Source organism: Syngnathus leptorhynchus, chromosome 16 (genome assembly GCF_054491065.1).
Source record: "Syngnathus leptorhynchus isolate UIUO chromosome 16, UIUO_Slep, whole genome shotgun sequence".
Taxonomy (NCBI): domain Eukaryota; kingdom Metazoa; phylum Chordata; class Actinopteri; order Syngnathiformes; family Syngnathidae; genus Syngnathus; species Syngnathus leptorhynchus.
Window position 1 is genome coordinate 1725717 of NC_141210.1, and position 18492 is coordinate 1744208.

The 18492-nt window shown below is 41.4% G+C and overlaps 1 protein-coding gene across 1 annotated transcript; it reads left to right on the plus strand.

Annotated features, from left to right (window-relative positions):
* Positions 1 to 4353: 4353 nt before the first annotated feature.
* On the plus strand, positions 4354 to 8391 carry fbxl16 (F-box and leucine-rich repeat protein 16). The gene is made up of 6 exons (XM_085934127.1): positions 4354 to 5137; positions 5864 to 6106; positions 6180 to 6445; positions 7644 to 7728; positions 7803 to 7866; positions 8243 to 8391. The coding sequence occupies exons 1-6, from the start codon at positions 4430 to 4432 to the stop codon at positions 8389 to 8391; spliced, it is 1515 nt and encodes a 504-aa protein (XP_085790253.1). The 5' UTR covers positions 4354 to 4429.
* The last annotated feature ends 10101 nt before the right edge of the window (positions 8392 to 18492 follow it).

Consider the following 18492-nt stretch of genomic DNA (forward strand, 5'->3'; position numbering starts at 1 on the left):
TACATCAAGAGTGCATACTGTGCTTCTGTATTTACACTGTGAATGCATGAATTCACTTGCTGTTTCAGTGTGTGTGTGTGTGTGTGTGTGTTTTGTCCATTCCATGGGTGCTTTGTGTGAGTCTGTGTGGGTGTATCTCTTTGTGTCGAAGAGGGTGGGAGGCTGAGCGGGGCGGGTAGCGCTCTATAAATAGAAACTCACAGCTCCCTCTTAGCCCTCGTCTTGGACTCGGAGAGAAAACCAAAGGGGAGGGAAGAAGGAGGATGAAGGAGAGAGAGAAAGAGAAAATGCAGATACAAAACAAGCAGAGGAGGGTGAACTGTGGCATCACTTCCTCAACAAGGTGATGCCCATAAAAGGATACAGGACACGGACAGATTTATGGATGCGGGCCGAGTCGTCCTGTGTAAACACACTTGTAAAGCTTCGCTTTAACCATTATTCTTTTCGATGACATCGGAAAATGTCGTCTTGATAGGATTTGCATGTTTACTGACCTGTTTTGCCCCAAATCACATCATCATCATAGTTGCAATCCTAAAAGTGCAATTATTCAGGATAATTATGAGGTGAGGGATTTTCATGATCTGCGTGGGTTTGTTTGCTTACGTCTAAGATCAAGGAGCTCATGTTTTTGTTTATTGTGCATTTTTGCACACTACTTCCTGTTTTCCTTTCTGGTTTTATTTGTCAATGCATCTCTGCAACACTGCGTAGCAAAAATAATGATGATTTTTATGACGTTGCTTTTAATCCATTGGCCACCAGGCAAGCCTATTAAAAAGGCACTTGTGCTATCAAGTGTATTGCAATTGATTTTCAATCCTGTTATGAGTCATCATGTCATTGACTTCCTGTTTTTGACTTTGACTAAAACACCATCAAAATGGTCGTGTGTCAATCTTCACATGCATAATCTCTGACGTCTGCACCCACAGGTTTCCCCCAACGGGTCTCGTGAGATCTTACCTGAATTTCATTGGCAGTTTTCAAGTGTCTGCTTCTCGGGTTACATAAGAAGCAGGAGAGGGAGAGAGAGAGAGGCTCTGGACACAACTGCCCCATCCTATCTCTTTAAATGACACGGAGCCGTGCCGCTCTGCGCGTGTGCGTGCATGTGCATGCGTGCACAGTGTGTTTGGTGGGGGGGGAGAAATTACGCGAGCGCTCTCTGTGTTGTGCCGGAGGACGATCGAAAACACAACACAAGCGCCCCTTCGTTCACCTTCAATCTCGTCGAGGAGAAAAAAAAAAAAAAAGGGATTTTCATCGCTTCTCCACCTGCGTGTGAATGTTTTTTTTTTCATATTTGGAACCGGCTGCTTCTCCTCCGTCGTTGTCTATGGGATCCGTGGGTGCATTGCTGGCCTCACCATAGGAAATAGCGGGCAGGGCAAGGCGGCCTCCTGATCATCGCCACGAGAAACGTCATCGAGAGGAAGCGTGCAGGGGGATCATGGATTAAAAAAAAAAAAACACGAGTGAATGAATAGCCGGCCATCTGAGAGGTAAGCGGGGATTGGGGATGCATAGCGGCGTGCGGTGCGGTGCGGTGTTTGCGTGCGTGCGTGCGTGCGTGCGGCCGCACTGGCCGTGATGGGTGAAGCTGCGCTTGCTTATGGCAGCAGCAGCAGCATCATCATCATCATCCAGGCTCCACACTGCGGTCCTCCATCCCGAGGTGGATGAGAAGGCGCAAGGGTCTAGGGAACGGGGACGACTCAGTCCAGCCTCTTTGTGCGTTCTCGGGGAGACGAAGGTGGATCAGCCGCATCGAGCTGCGGTTTATGAACTAACACAGTGACGTCAGCGTCTGTGAGTGACGTAACTGCGTTTGGTAGTTATTTTGTGCAATTGTGGTTTTCCAGATTGAATTGACGAGTATCCATCATCAGTGGATGGCTGTGTTTTCACAACAGGTTTGTGTTTGATATTTAGTATTGAAGAAGAAGTCATGGATAGACCATGCCTGGCCATATCGAGGGATGCACTTGAATAGCATTATCAGCATTATATCCACTTATCAAGTCTAAATCCTTCTAAATCCCTCATTAAAGCCTGGAGGACTAGTCAACAAGAGTAACTTTGCATTAAAGGCTAGCTGCAGTCAAAAGGTCTAATCAGCTTTTGTTGACATAAACAAAGTAGTGTGTAGCCACTGTCTAATTAATGTCCTCCTCCTGCTCCCGGTTGATATGCAAATTCCTTGTAGCCACCTACACTTAATTGGCTGCGATACATTTGCCATGCAATTTATTTGAGATATTTTTTTTTGCGAATCACTGTGAATGATCTACAAGTGGAGATCCAATATTGGTAAAACACAAATGATCAGTGAAGAATACTCTATATTGTAAAAGTATCATGTCTACTTTTGATACAGGATACTTTGAACTTGATTCTCAATCAATGCTTTCTGGCCTATAAGCATGTCCAGTATCCCCTTTCGCTTGGATCAATCAATGGGCATTATGTCCAGTGCCAGCAGGAAGGAAGTCAACCTTCTTAGCAGCAAAACTAAAATATGCACTTCCAAATATACAGGAAAAAATGAGATGTTTTTATTCCATAATGGACGGATGCACGGGTGGCTAAAGGTGTTTAGGATTCAGGAAATGATTGAACATAAACGTCAACTGTAAATGTTTGACTTTTCTTTTCTGTGTTTTTGCAAATGCCACTAGTGCATCAAGGCTCCATCACTGTCGACTGTATTTTTAATGTGATTACACAAGCAGAGTGACTATATTGACTTTGTAGAACGACACAAGCTTCGCACATTTTCTTCAGCTCGGTTCATTACTGGGCATCACATCTTTTTTTGACACCTTTTATATTAGCGCTTTACACAGATGAATGGCACAGCAGGAATATAAGATTTAATACATGGAGGCACGGCTGTGTTTTCCAAAGGGAAAATCCATTCATACGTTTGTTTACAATGTGCCGAGACAGACGACCGAGATTATAAATGGTTGGCGAAAGGGGACAATTTCCAAATATTTCAATTTGAAAAACATTATGAGGACTGACCTATACTACAGTGTTCTTCTATTCCCAATTTATATGATGACCCAAATTTATATTTTAGGATTCTCTGACTCTGGATCCGATGAAAAATCCAAAAGAGTCATGCGATATGATGACGATTAGATGTTGGCGCTCGCTGAATAACACGGACAGAAATGTTGATTGTAGAGGTGTTGAATTTGGCTGGCTGAATCATGGAAGCGAGATGGAAAATGAGTTATTCATACAGTTCCACTTCACAGCCTGGGCTGATTTCGAGACCCTTTTTGCAGCGAACTAACACACATCACCGGCAGTGCCACTGAGCTGGAAAGGAAGAGTTGTTTAGGTAACTCCGTACTCCATGGGATAAACACGGTGATAGTGTCGAGCGCGGCCAGAGTGATTCATCGGGGGAGACAAACCTGTTGCCTCATTCGAAAGACAAAGTTTTTCTCCAGAGGCCGGCGTGCAGAAAAACGACTTTCGACATTCTTAGACACAATTTGTTATCACATTTAATAAAGAATCAATCAAATGTAATCAATTTATTTTCATTTATGAAGCACACCAATTTAACTAATAAATGCTTTTTTAGGTGTGTATTGAATTATAGCTAATTTCATAATATGAATCTTGTGATCGCAGTTTATGACTTTTTTGTTGTTGGTTTTTTTTTTACACAGTGCTGGCTGTAGTCGGTCTAGCAGAAAGAATTGTTGTATTATGTAATGGAGGAACCTGGTGATGCTGCAGCTGAGATAGAGCAAGGCTCCATCTGCTAAGAGATTTCTTAAAAGGTTCAAAAGGGCTCATGTTAAGGATTTTATAGTGTGAACTTGGACATGTGTACAAGTAGCATTTGTGGTTATTGTGTCAGAATAGGGCTGAGTGATGTTGTTGTGTGTGAAGCCTTAAAGCCCGGCCGGCTCTTACATAACTGATCAGTTGGAGCCTGCTGCTGCTGCTCTCGCTGACACAGTGACGGGCGGCATCACAGACAACAGGCGAGATGAGGCCATGGTCCGTAGTCACGTTAACGTGGCATCCATCACCCGCCCAGAAACATATTCAAACTGAGTGTGAAGATATTTTGAAGAAATCAGTGTTGATGATATTGTAAAACAGTTCCGTGTCCGTGAGCCGTTTGTCACATATTGTCCGATTTTGATGAGTTGATTTTTATAATAACCCTGGGATTAAATGAAAATTGAAAATGAGTAAATTAAGGCTGAAAACCCACAAAAACCTTCAATAAATAAAATCCCCGATTATGACCAACAACCAAAACTTCTCTTTTGAACCATTTTTTGTCAGAAAATTCCCAGTGATGAAATTTTTGGTCACCCTATTCTAGTTTTGTTTGACTTCACCCAAACTGCATTTTGTCTGATCGCATCTGTGCCTTCCCAGGTTCCCAATGTTGAACATGTCCACCCCCAGTGAGCTGAAGTCTCCCTGCGTGACTCGCAACGGCATGGTGAAGCTGCCCCCCAGTCAGCCCAACGGTCTGGGCAGTGCCAGTATCACCAAGGGCACCCCCGCCGCCAAGAACCGCCTGTGCCAGTCCTCCTCGGTTCCTTCCATCCTGCCTCCTCCACCATCCTCCCATCCCTACCACCACCACCATCACCTGGACAACACGGTCATGCCGCATTCAGCGGCCTCCATTCTCGGTTGCGACCTGGAACCCGGGAAGCAGCTGGTAGGTCTCAAGTCGTCCATACGCCAACTCCCCCCGCTCACTCTACCCAAACCCATCCTGCTGGAGCGCCAGCTTGTCTTGGATGAGAAGCTGTTGAATCGACTGCTCTGGTACTTCACCACGGCTGAAAAGTGCGTGCTGGCGCAGGTATGCAAGACATGGCGTAAGGTGCTGTATCAGCCCAAGTTCTGGGAAGGTGTTACACCCATATTGCACGCCAAGGAGCTTTATACCCTGTTGCCCAACGGAGACAAGGAGTTTGTCAGTCTTCAGGCCTTCGCCCTACGTGGATTCCAATCTTTTTGCTTAGTGGGTGTGTCAGACCTGGACATTTGTGAGTTCATTGATAACTACCCGCTCTCCAAGAAGGGTGTACGTTCCGTCAGCCTCAAGAGGTCCACTATCACTGACGCGGGATTAGAGGTGAGTCATTCTCGCTTTGACAATTACAAAATTTGTCTTTTCACCTGATTTGAAAAGACAAGGTACAGTGTTTTCAAAATAAAAAAATAAACTTCTCAATCAATTGGCACCCACAAAAGGTTTTATATTTGCCCATAAATGTCACAAGATTGTATCATTTTTGTTCAAATGGAACTCCTCACTTCATCATAGTCGCTTGCCTCCAAGATTCCACAATAATAATAATAATAATAATAAATTATATTTATAACGCACTTTATATTCGGAGGAATCTCAAAGTGCTAAGATGAGATTAGTCCACAAAATGGCAGCAAAGCACTAATTAGTCGAAATGAAATTTCTCAAGTCACTTGGGCGTAGTTCCTTGACATCAAAATGTCACATGACCAAATCCTACTTTTACAAATCAGTGCATTTCTCCGAAATAATACATTGGCAGTAACAACTGCACATAAAATTCATCAATGGTATTAGCTAGCCCAAATAACAAGCGAGCACAAACTGACATAATCATGCAATCATTCCATCACCACGAACAGAAGCTTCTGAATCGTTCTCACATGGCTTTTCATACCTGCTAGGCTATTCTGGGATGAGTGGATGGTTGCCATGGTGAAAGCTGGAACTGTTGCCTACATGAGCTACAGTTGACATAGCGTATATGGGACTTTGCTGTTTTTGCATTACACTGTTTCCCTTTTATCTTACTTTTTTTCCCAATCGCAGGTGATGTTGGAGCAGATGCAGGGTCTGATGCACCTGGAGCTGTCAGGGTGCAACGACTTCACGGAAGCTGGCCTGTGGTCCAGCCTAAACGCTCGCTTAACATCACTCAGTGTCAGCGACTGCATCAATGTCGCGGATGACGCCATCGCCGCCATCTCACAGCTCCTACCCAACCTATCCGAGCTGAGCCTGCAGGCCTATCACGTGACTGACACGGCCATGGCCTACTTCACTGCCAAACAGGTGGGGTTGAAAGTTCTCCCATCACGTCCATTTCTTCAACATGATCTAACCAGCATCTCCTCGTCTCGCGCAGGGCTACACCACCCACACTCTGCGGCTTCACTCGTGTTGGGAGATCACCAATCACGGCGTGGTAAATATGGTGCACAGCCTTCCCAACTTGACGGCACTCAGCCTCTCCGGCTGCTCCAAAATCACTGACGATGGTGTGGAGCTAGTGGCGGAGAACCTGCGGAAGCTCCGTAGCTTGGACTTGTCATGGTGCCCCCGAATCACCGACATGGCCCTGGAGTACATTGCGTGTGACTTGCATAAATTGGAGGAACTAGTCCTTGACAGGTCAGTGTGTGTGTGTGTGATTTGTAATGATGAAAAATGCGTCAATGTTGCAATTTAAAGTCACGTTTTCTAACAAGCGAAATATTTGACTTGAATTTATTAGTGATGTAAATATTGAGATCCAACGTGATGCAGGTGTGCTATCGTCATATCCCTGGGTGGTTAGCCAATATATAAATAAATAAAAATTTCAACCTGACACGATACATTGCAAACACCTTTTCATCCTCCCACTGTAATAATCAGCATTTCTCGATTATTATTTTTTTTTCGTTCCATGTGACGTGCAAGTAGGCGGACAATTATAGCGGTGCCAGAAATATTTACTTCAAGAAAACAACCCATTTTAATTTGCATCTACTTAACTACATTTCTTTGTGCATTCAATATGTATTTAGTCAGCCCATTCATCTCAATTGTCATGGCAACAATAGGCAAGAACCTCCATGTATAAAGAAATTCTTTTTAGCCGCAATATACAGTTGAATTGAAATATTATCAGCTCTCCCAGTTTTATTTTGTTTCCATGGGTGACTAATATATGTAGAAGCTATTATGCATTATGTCCGGCCCAATGGCCTTTTATAATTGAGTGACTAAGTCATACTTCCAGTAGATAGTAGACACACACACAAAGAGGATATAACACCACAATAGTCCCTCCAGATTCTTGTCATTATAACACACAGCGCTGGAACCGGGAAGTGGTTGAAGGGCAAAATATCCCAGTGAGAGCAGAGCTTTGTACTGGTGCTGTCGCTATTCTGCTGAGTCCCGTTGAAAAACGGCAGACTCATCAAATGTACATTCCGTGGATAAATCGAACATATATGGAACATGATCTGGCAATTCAGTTTGAACAAAAGGGAAAGCAAAACCGCAAGTTGTAAACATCCGACCGTTGGTCTCGTTTCTATACGGCTTGTCCTCATTTGGGCCAGGGTGAGCTGAAGCCTATACAATCGGACTTTGGGTGAGAGGCCTCATCCACGCTTGGACTGTTCACCAGCTAATTGTAGACAAACAAGCATTCACGCTCACATTTTGGAGTCTTCAAACACAACGCAATTCTGCCTTATTTTCCTAGCTGTGAATTTGAAGCAGATTGAGTAATTTTTACCCGAGCAGATTGAACCACCAAATCTGACCAGAAAGTTTTTCATTTTTAAGCACTGAAGTGGAATGTGCTTCTTTTTAGGTGTGTACGGATCACCGACACAGGTCTGGGATATTTGTCCACAATGTCATCATTGCGGAGTCTCTATCTGCGCTGGTGTTGTCAGGTAACAAAATATACACATTTGGTTGAAGACAACCTTCATTATCTCATGCCATTTTTTGTGTGGGACATACTCAGGTGCAGGATTTTGGTCTGCAGCATTTGTTTGGAATGAGGAGCCTTCGTCTACTCTCTCTAGCAGGTACGCTTTGAATATAATCAGATATTTCTGGGAAGAGATATGAATTATGAATGAACTGTTGTTTTGGATGATGGATAATATATATGGCTGCTGTCATCAGTTCATGGTGGTCCCATATGACGTTTGGAATTTATGAATGGCACGCAATGACCACTGCTGAAAACACCGTTCCCACACCGCCACCTAGCGGCCACTTTTGAGCAATAAAGAAAAACATCTTGGAAATATTCCTGCTGACTATAAACTAAACTTCCACTAGTCACCAGGGACCAAAAGTGAATAAAGAACATTTGTTAGGAATTCATACCTCAAAAAAAAAGTGATGGCACCAAAGCACTACTTTTTAAGTAACGCCAGATGAGTGTCCCTCCTCTAGGTTGTCCCCTGCTGACCACCACCGGCCTATCAGGCCTGATTCAGCTGCAGGATCTGGAGGAGCTGGAGCTGACCAACTGCCCGGGAGCCACTGCCGAGCTCTTCAGTTATTACTCGCAACACCTGCCGCGCTGCATGGTTATCGAATAAAAACCACCATCCCACCCTGGGCAAACCAACCGCAATACTTCCACCTTCCGCCTCGTTCCTCTTCCTCACTCTCGTCAAATGCCAGCCAGGCAGGATACAGAACATTGCTCCTCATCTCCTGGCTCGCCCATCTTCTTCCACACCCCATTGAGTTTTGGCAGGAGGACTGAGAGGAGGGGAAGACAACCGGGCGCGACACGACCGGATGGGGTTCGTTCGGCGAAGGAGATACCGCGGCTTGCCATGACGTCTTGTCTGGCCATCAATTTCTTTTCGGAAGGAGGTTTCAGACAATAAACTCGGATGCGGCTAATTGCAGCTGTGACAAAGTGGTATTAGAAAAACACAAATACTGACTTTTTTGTGTTCCTGTTTTGGTGGAACTCACACACGTGCTTATTCTACACTTTAACCACCACACTCACACAGTGTATGTGGTCAGTGAAACAAGACCATGAGTACTAACAGATTTTTTTTTCATCACTATGTAAAATAGTCATTTTTTTGTTTTCCTCCAAGCTTCAGTGTTCAGACACAAACCAGCCGGTGATGAAATCCGACGTCTCGGATGGAACTTCTCTTTTTTCCTCCCTCTCTGTGCGTGTGATGCGTGTGTCATGATTCCATAGGTTCCATTTTTTTTTTTTTTCAGATACCACCACCTCTTTTTTTTCATGAAACATTTTCAAGTGTTTACATCGTTTGTCATTTTTGTTGGACTGACTTATTGTTTGACATTTCTTCACGTTTTCTTTTTGGCAAGACGGTGAAAATCTAGTTCTAGATGAGACGCTGTTGTACACTATCGCTTCTGTGTCTTTCAAAGTTAGTCGGGGAAGCGGCGGAAGAGTGAAGAAAGAGTTTTACTTTTTTGCTGGAGAAATTTTACTGACGGTTAAGTGCTTTTTGCCTTGAAAGGTTTCACGCTTGCAAGGTTGTTGGCTGCCTTGAAATGTTTCAGTCGGATGACAAAAGTATTTCTGGAGTGAAGGGATGTTGAATTTTGGAACTTCACTTCAAATTATGGTTTAGTGTTTCTATTTGCAAGTGTGTGTTTCAAGAGGTGAACATGAATTGTGGACCCTCCCGCAGGGTCAGATAACTTTATGTAAAGTCAGGGGATTTCAATACAGTATTTATTAACTCCGTCAAGGAGGATTTTTTTTTTTTTTTTGGGTTTATTTGTTTTGGGGTGCTGTTTTGTCAGCGGGCTCGCTCAAAAAATGACCTGGCAAATTTTAAGACGACACGCTCTTAAGGCATATCCATGAAAATATCAAGAACGAGTCACCGTACCATATGAGTCAAGGTCAAGATAATAAAACAACATTGCAACTCACAAATGTAGTAAATTAGCTTAAACCAGAGTTAAAGACCAATTTACAGATGCCTTTTATGTTATAGTTTGGAGTCAAAAATTGAGAATGAGTTCAGATAAACCACAACCAAAGAGTGAACACACAATGAATTCCCAAAATAGATTGGAAAATAGAAATAGATTACTTCCAGCCTGCTCTCAAAAAACTAAATGTGTAATAAGAAAAGTACCACACTATTTTAATACATTCTAAAAGCATTTAACATTTAGGTTTTGGGCCTAAGGGCAGTATAATCAGTCATTCAGATGCAGTAAATATTCCTCTGAGTGTTGTTTTTATCCACCTTAGGGGGCGGCCATTCTGCCAATGACATCACAGGTCTCAGGTCACAACCAATCATGGCTTAGCTTCAGAAAACTGGTGAGCTGTGATTGGACAAAAACTGGTGGATTTTTTTCTCTTTAATTCATATTCCACAAATTAAACATAATTGAGAACGCGGTGTTTCAATTAGTTGGGCTACACAGAACGCATTACAAAAAAAAAAAAAAAAAAAAAAATTAGGTTGACGTCCTCTTTAAGTTAGTGGACTTTATGTGGTTGTTTTAAATCAATAAAATATAAGTTTAGTTCGTCCTTGAAGAATTTTGCAACCACAAAGCCCCTCAAAAAAATCTGCAAAAAACACTTGAAAGACTGCTGCAGTTTGCAATGCAGGAAAAACATAAAAAGGCATCTGGTAATTTGTCTGACTGAAAAATATTGTTCCTAGAAAATAAAAGCATTTCAAAGGGAAGGTTTATTTTTATAGCATTGGTTTGATATTACAAGGAGATTTAAGATGCCTGACAGTGAGCCACACTGCTACTTTTCTTTTGTTTTTTTTTGCTTGTAATGTGTCATCCGACGTGCTTACTGCCAACTGGAAGGACTGGCTCAGTAAAAGCCAGTGTTAGGTTGTGCCAAATAAATCTGCAGCACCGTGCGTTGCTGCTTTGCCTCATACGTGGACTGTACAGGGGCGGACGATGCATGTTTTTAGTTGCTCTGCTTCTATATTTCAAGAAGGCTGTCCCTTCATCTTTTCATTGTACATATTTATTTATCTATTTATTTAAATTAATTTGGGTCTCACCTATATGGTTTATTTATTGAGAGACATTGCTTCAAATTTGCGATGATTGCTGTTTTAGATTTCATTTCCCCCATCCGCCATTTCAACCCGTAAAATAAATATTTGACCTAGTGCTAACATTCACTGTCATCGCTGTCTTGAATGTGGCAGAAAAAAAAAAATGTGTCTGATATTTACCTTTGTTATGGCTAACAAATGTTTACACTATACTACTATTAAATAATTAAGGGCAAAATTTATGATTTGGTCATGCAAAATGAATTCTATGGAAGCTTATTAATGACAACAAATCTTTTTATCTTGACCGGAACTACTCATTTGTGGCGTGCGTTAATCATGTCATCATTCGTATGACAGGACATTTATCAAAGGATTTTAATAACTGTTATCTATTTGGTGTTATGACGTTGATTTAATCTTCATATGTCTATCATATTCAATTCACACAACCAAAACGCTTTCATCAGATTGATAAAGATGATTGTCTGATCATCAGATTGATAAAGGTCATTTTTCCATGTCTTATAAGCAAATGACTGGGTGTGACCCATTTAAATATCATATTGTAAGTCAAGTCCTAGCAGAAAACTATTCAATGGTGAAACATGAATTGTAAATATATACAGTATATAATAGAGCCTTTGTTTTGATGTCATAAAAATACGAGCAAATTCAGTTGATGACTGAACACAACATTGTCTGTAATGAGCTTCCATAGGTTCAAGTGCAAGTTTACATATCATAAATGTACATGTACAGTCAGGCATTTCAAATCGAAGTCCAAGAAACATTTTCAAACAGACAACTGTAAGTGTCAATTCTACTGCTGTCTACAGTCTTTGTATACATCTGTCACCATTTTGTTACAACCCTTGTACGGCACAAATTTCAACAGTCAAATAAATATAGACCGTTTACTGATAATTAAAATGATAACGCATTGTGTGTACTTTTTTGGTATTTAGCTTTTTGGAATATTGGTTAATTGTTAACTTACCTATTGACATAGTGACAGCCAGCTGAAACTTCTTGAAGTACTGAAGCAGCAATCATGCTATGCTAAAAATAAAATATACAAATGGCTCTAAAAATAAAATATACAAATTGTCTTGGACACAATCTACCACCATCATAATTGTTCACCAATTGCAAGGGGACATTGACACCTCTATTGGCTTACATCATCTTTCTGAGTTACAAAATAAATGGCACTAAACTCAAGGTAAAAAAAAGAAAAACAGAAAAAATGGTTCTCTAAAATCAAGTGACGTAGCACGGCTGTACTCAGACGTAACCACTAGAGGACAGTAGAGGACAGGTTTTTAAATGTCCAAATTACATTAATTATATATACGCCCTAAAAACTGCTGGGTTAAAAAACACAACGCAATTTGGGTCAAAAATTGCACTTAGGAAACTTGGTTAATTTCACCCATGTTTTTTTGCACAAAAAAAAAAGAGGAAGGTCAATTTGATCTGACTTCCTGGCTTCCTTTCCCCCAATTTTTTTTTTTTTTAAATTGAACAAACAGTTATTGTACAAACAAGTGTGTGTGCGTGTATATATAACTGTGCTTCTAGACATTTTTCATTTCTTTTTTTAATCAATTATTTACATGACCAAGTAGTTGATGAAAACATTCACTTTCCCTTCTTTTTTTTATCTATGTGAGTGAGTCTTTTTTTTTTCATCACTTAGTCCTTAACTGGACTTTCTTGACTAGACCCGTATGTTGATCAGGAATCCCAAACCATATGTCTTGTCCTTCTCAAAAACCTGACCGCCAGAGTTGAAGCACTCATCAAGAGACACACGCTCGTCTGCACACAGAGTGATCCTGACACCACAGTGAGCCTCATAGCGTGAGAAGCTTGAGGAAGTGGCTGGTGTGAGTGAGAAGCCTGCCACCGCAGCTCTGTGGCAATGTTTACACATCACCATCCTTCGCTTCTTTCTCAGTTATGACCTGCTGTCAACTTCCACAGTACTTTCATAACACTGTGGCATTTTTTTTTTTGGGGGGTGCAATAAAACAACTAATGGTGGTTCGGACAAAATGCAACAACTGGCGCTCCGAAATAGATGATGCGGGGTTATCTCGGGTCACGCGAGAGCAGCGGAACTGCAAAACAAGATAAAGTCGAAGTGTGAGGATGGCAGCAACATGTGTGTCTGTGGTGACTGCTTAGAACAGCCATTTTAAAATCTTGCAAGGTACGTTCATGTCACACCTCATTAACACGGCATTGGCCAGATTAATGAAAAAAACAACATCTTTTTAATCTGTTCATAAACACCATCGACACTGTGTTCCACGACACACACTCGGTGCCCAGCAGCTGAACGTAATCGGGACTGACAGCTAGCCTTCACGCTTGAACACACCTCGCCTCTCAAAATGGATGCAGAAGGAGCGTTTTAGATGCACACATGTCCGCACACACCAACTAAATGGAGTCTCTGTCTAGTGCAGCTGAGAAGCTCCAATGTGATCAGAGAATTAGGAGGTGGGGTGAGTCGTTGCATGTGGATTAGGAGGACAGATGGACAAACAGACGCACAGAGCGAGTCGGACAAAATTAAAAAGGTGGTTCCGGAGAAAATGGCTGACTTTGTCAACTGTGACAGAGTCAGAACATGCCCTCAGCAACTAGTGGTCACGTGCTTGCGAGGAAATTCTGAAAGATAAACTGTGGTTTATTTTAGAGGCGTGGAAATTCATGTCGAATTAATCGGCTCGTATTTTAATCGAGAGTCCAAATCTTCTGATTTAAAATGTTCAAAAATCACGATTTTGTGATTTCTATTGTTCTTTATGAAAGCAGACTGATTTGTGGGTTTTTTTTCTAAATAAAACATTTACAAACACATTGTGTGGTTTAATCACTAAATAGTCGCAAATAAACAAAACAAACAATAAATAAACAATAATTGGAAAGGCAAAAATGTCACATCCATAACTGCTCATTGTGCATGCCAACCCAATTCCCATATGTGAGTGTTTACAACCCACAAGCAAAATGTTTCAAACCTTCCCTTCACTTTATTGTTATTTTCAAGATGGGTGAAGATAAGACAGAGACAGAAAGGATTTCGAGGGCACTTGAGTTATGATCAGCCGCGTTGAGGTGTGATGGAGTGTTGGAGATGGAGGAATCGGGGTGCCTCCTTAGCAAAGATTGAATGTCGTTTAATGCCGGAGTGAGTGGGGTAATGATGTCATGGCTGCTACATGGCCGACTATATATGTGACGCATAGCTCATAAGGATGTCATCCTTGCTGAATGACAAGTATGGCATTAATGCCAAGTGAATACTAAAAGCAAGCCACTGGCTGCAAAGAGCTGAGCTGGCTAATGACTGTATGTCACCGTAATGGTTGTCTCTACGGTTGCCCCGCCTCTACGGGACACTTAAGTCTTCATCGCTCCAGCTCCTCTTCCTCCTGCCACTGCGTGACCTTCCTACAGAGCTGCAAAAGCAATTTAGCTAATCGCGGTCTTCTCGCCGGCTTTTTGATGTAACCTTGAAGCTACGCGATATGTTGACAATCCTTTTGGGGAAAAATCCCCCCCCCCCCCAAAAAAAAAGATGCTCGTTATTTCAATTACAAGAGATGAGAGCGAGTAGCTGAAGCTCTATGGAGGTGCTTAACATTTGAAGGCAATGATCCTTGACTGGGATTTGCAATGGGCTGTGACTGAGTAGAATAAATAGATGTTCATATGCTGTGGAGCTTTGAAGATCAATTTGGCTTCCAGAAATTGAGTCATTTCTTTGAGCTTATCATTTACTTGTCACCGCAGACTGCTCTATCAGTCAAGCCTGGAAGTATCATAATAATACGGCAATGTTTTGCCAACAAAAAATGATAGTGTCACAATTTTGATTGATTACAATGTAGTTGTAGGGGGTCAGCATTATAATCTCCCTCAGGTCACACAATTTGAATTCCAGTTTTTATTGTCTTTAGAATTCATCAAGCTATTTTCTATTACATTTTCTATTTGTTTCGATTCAAATTAAATGTGGAAAGCAGATCTTTCTAATTGTAAGACCTGACCCTATCCTCAAATGATGAAGCTAGTTTCGATGTTTTTGTCGTTGTAGTTTCATTAACATTAGCTTATTAGCGCCTCTGACGAAAGGCCACACAAGACAAATAAGGAAAAATTAATCTCCCTTTTTAGAATATAGACTAGTGTGCAAGAGAGCAACACGATCTTTCGACAATTCAGCCACTCACTAATTTGCCTTTTTCCTGTGCCGCTGTTTTTGTGTGAACTGTGCCGTAATGGAATGGGGAACAAAGTCAACTGGGCAATTTCCTTGCTTTTTAGCTAGTACTAAGGGCAGGATGGCGCCTGTGTAAACACCCGAGACTTTTCCTGTCCTATTGTGTGCTTTTAAAAAGTATTTGATACATTATGTCTTCATTTGCTTGACTTCCATGTCGACGGACGGCATGGTGATTGTGAAAGGATTCTTTGTATCGGATTCTTGGTATCGGATTCTTGTCTGGATGGATGGACGGACAGGCCGACGGACGGACAGATGGGCAGATGTTTGGATGCACGTTCTTGATCCACAACACACATGTGAAAGCAGTAAGCTATCCATCATGTATGCTACTATTTCATGGTTATCATCAGCCACGGCTAAAGCCATTAGTCCAAAGACATTATCTGCAGCCATCATCAAAGCTATTAACTCCTCTTTCTACTAAAAGGCTACTGTCCCTCACGAAGACTCGTTAAGGTGAGCTATGGAGAGATGCAGCGACAGCCGGGAAATGAGGAAAGGGTGGGGGGGGCGAGATGGTTGCGAGAAATACAGATAGACTGAACGCGAGCAAGCAGTAAAGACCGGAATGGAGGCGTTCCATCATTCCGATCGTTCATGCTGTCGTTTCCTTCCACTCGTAACGTGAAGTCGGGTGTAGGATATAACAAATATTCCAAATTGTTATGCAGACAAATGGAAGAATTAGAACTATCTGTTTATATTTTCATTTATATTCCACGTTCTTATCATCAAGTGAGAGATATAAAAAGCAGACACATTGGATGTCAATAGGATTATTCGGGAGCCTGCATCGGGTGCTCGCTATGTAGGCCAAGAGAAGAAAAAAAAAAAAGGAATCAAGCGAGGCATGTGCCTGTATTGTTAATAATTCAACGGCTTTTTTTTTTTTCTTCCTCTTTCTCTGCCTCCATCTTGCATGGATGACACAAAGTTGAACATAAAGAGAGCCCAAACCAGAGCAGCCCCTGGTGTATGTTTTTCTCACCTCGGATAACCTCTCACTTAGCAAATTGACTGAGGTGAAAAGAATATTTTCAATGAAACATTCCTACACCATTATGGTTACGTTTGAGGAACAAAGTGAAAAGAAGAAGCTTCAATGATATTTTGGAGAAGGACGGTCATTTGCATACGCAAAGGGGAACACATGCACAACCTCACACGTGTGGTAGTGACACACACACACACACATGAACACTTACACAAGCTGGTGACACAAGATTTCCTGAGGTAGGTGTTAGAAAAAGGAAGAAGAGCTGCAGAGACTCGTTGGTGATATTCAGTTTGAATTTCTTCACTTTGGGCAAAAAAAAACAACAAAGAATCTAATTCATTCTTCATGATGAATAACTGAAAACCTGAATGCTCAATGAGTTTTATCACACCAGGTAGAAGAGGAGAAAGGGGGGGGGGGGGCTCGGAAAGGAGGGGATAAAGATAGGAAGGCCAAGCCGCATATCTTAAAACAATAGGAAAGCTGTCACACGTCGGGATTCCCCGACATTTCCCACTTCGGTGAGGTCGACGTTGACGGAAACATAAACGGCATTGTTTGTTGTGTACAGCCATGAGGCACTTGAACTTTTCTCTGTCGACATTTTTTTTTTTTATGACTATTATTATAATGACGTGAAAAATGGAGAGGAAAAAAAAAAATCAACATGGTGTTACCATGCAGAATCAATGTTAAAAACAAACATTGATGAGACCATTGATTGTGACTTGGGTTGTTTGACCTTACACAACAGGCCAAGTGTTTTGTTACAAAATCACACAGAACTGTGTCATGTTATTGCCAGTGCACATCACAGCGCCAGTGCAATAATGACTGCTGGCTGGTTTTTGTCTTTTGTCCCACAGACCCAAATTTCCTGCCCTCATTTTTCTATAGCATAGACCCAGTTAGTCGTTGGCTTTTTGATATGCTTGGCTGGTCAGATTTTGGTTGTTTTTATGTTTCCAAGTTAGCTTCCAGGCTAAACTAAAGCTATAACTTTCTGAAATGTAGGTCATTGTTTATTGATAAAATGTAGCATAATTACTGAAGAATGAGAAATGGACCGAAACCAGAAGTAACCACTGCCGGTTCCCATTCTACACAATAACCACTGTGCGTGTGCGTGTGTAGTTGTGAAAAACATTACACAATAAAATCTGAAAAGTAGATTAAGAAATATTGGGAAATGCTATGTTGCAAATGTATCGCAAATACTCTGCTATGAAATCAACTGTTACGTAATACTAAATATTATTGAAAATTTGTGAAAGCTTAGATGTGGCCTTGAGTTTCACCTTTTGCATCTGGGAGTTGCCACTCTGACCTATAAAACTTGTTGACATGTGAATATGCACAAGCAAGTCACACATACACACACATTCATGTACAATGGTACTGTACACAAGCCCAGAGGAACATCATGTGCATATATCTATTTATTTAAATAGACGCATATACACAATCAACACAATCCCTGTGACCGTGACACGCAAAGTTCCGTGTATATTTACTGCGGATTTCTTAACACACGTTTGCTGATCATCAGATTAGCTTGTCGGTGAAGTGCATCTTCTGTCGATAAACACGCTTTAAATCGACGGTAACTTCCTGAAGTAGAAATGATTTCAAATGATTTATAGTCCATTGCATATTGCGTCACTGTAAATATAAAATGGCCCTTTCCGACATTGCGTGAGATTGCTCATGTTGTAGATGATGTGTGAAGTCAACCGTGGATTCCATACATTCATGTCAACGTGCTGTACATTTTCCTTTTTACCTTAGGCACACAATGTTTGCCTTTTGTCAACCTTCTCTTTCTGTTGACCACGGCCATTCTTACATCCCTCCGCATGAACCGGAATATTGCCATTTTTCTCGTCCTTGTCCCTGCTGCCTCTTCTCCACGCTGTCTTTGAAAAGTTTAACCTACTTACGGCACAGATGTCTGATAAATAATGGAGGAGAGACAGTTACTATCTCCGTCAGCAGGAACCCATTTTTGTTCTCTTTTTCTCTCACATTCCCTCAAGCCTTAGTTTAATGTTATTATATTGTTTTCCTGCCTTATTCCAGCTGAATTCTCCTGTTTCTGTGTCCTTTGTAATAAGTGTATTAGGTCAAAAGAACAAGATAATATAGACTAATTTAATAGTTTGGTTGTGCCCCAAGACTTATACAAATCAAACTTCTTTTTACATTGTACATGGCACAGGACCAATTACAATTGAAAAAAAAAATCACAAAAGGTCAAAAGAATATAATATAAAAATATATTTGTGACCACGGCCTGTGTGCTCCTCGACACTTTATGTGACACCTACAAATAAATGCAGCAATGAAA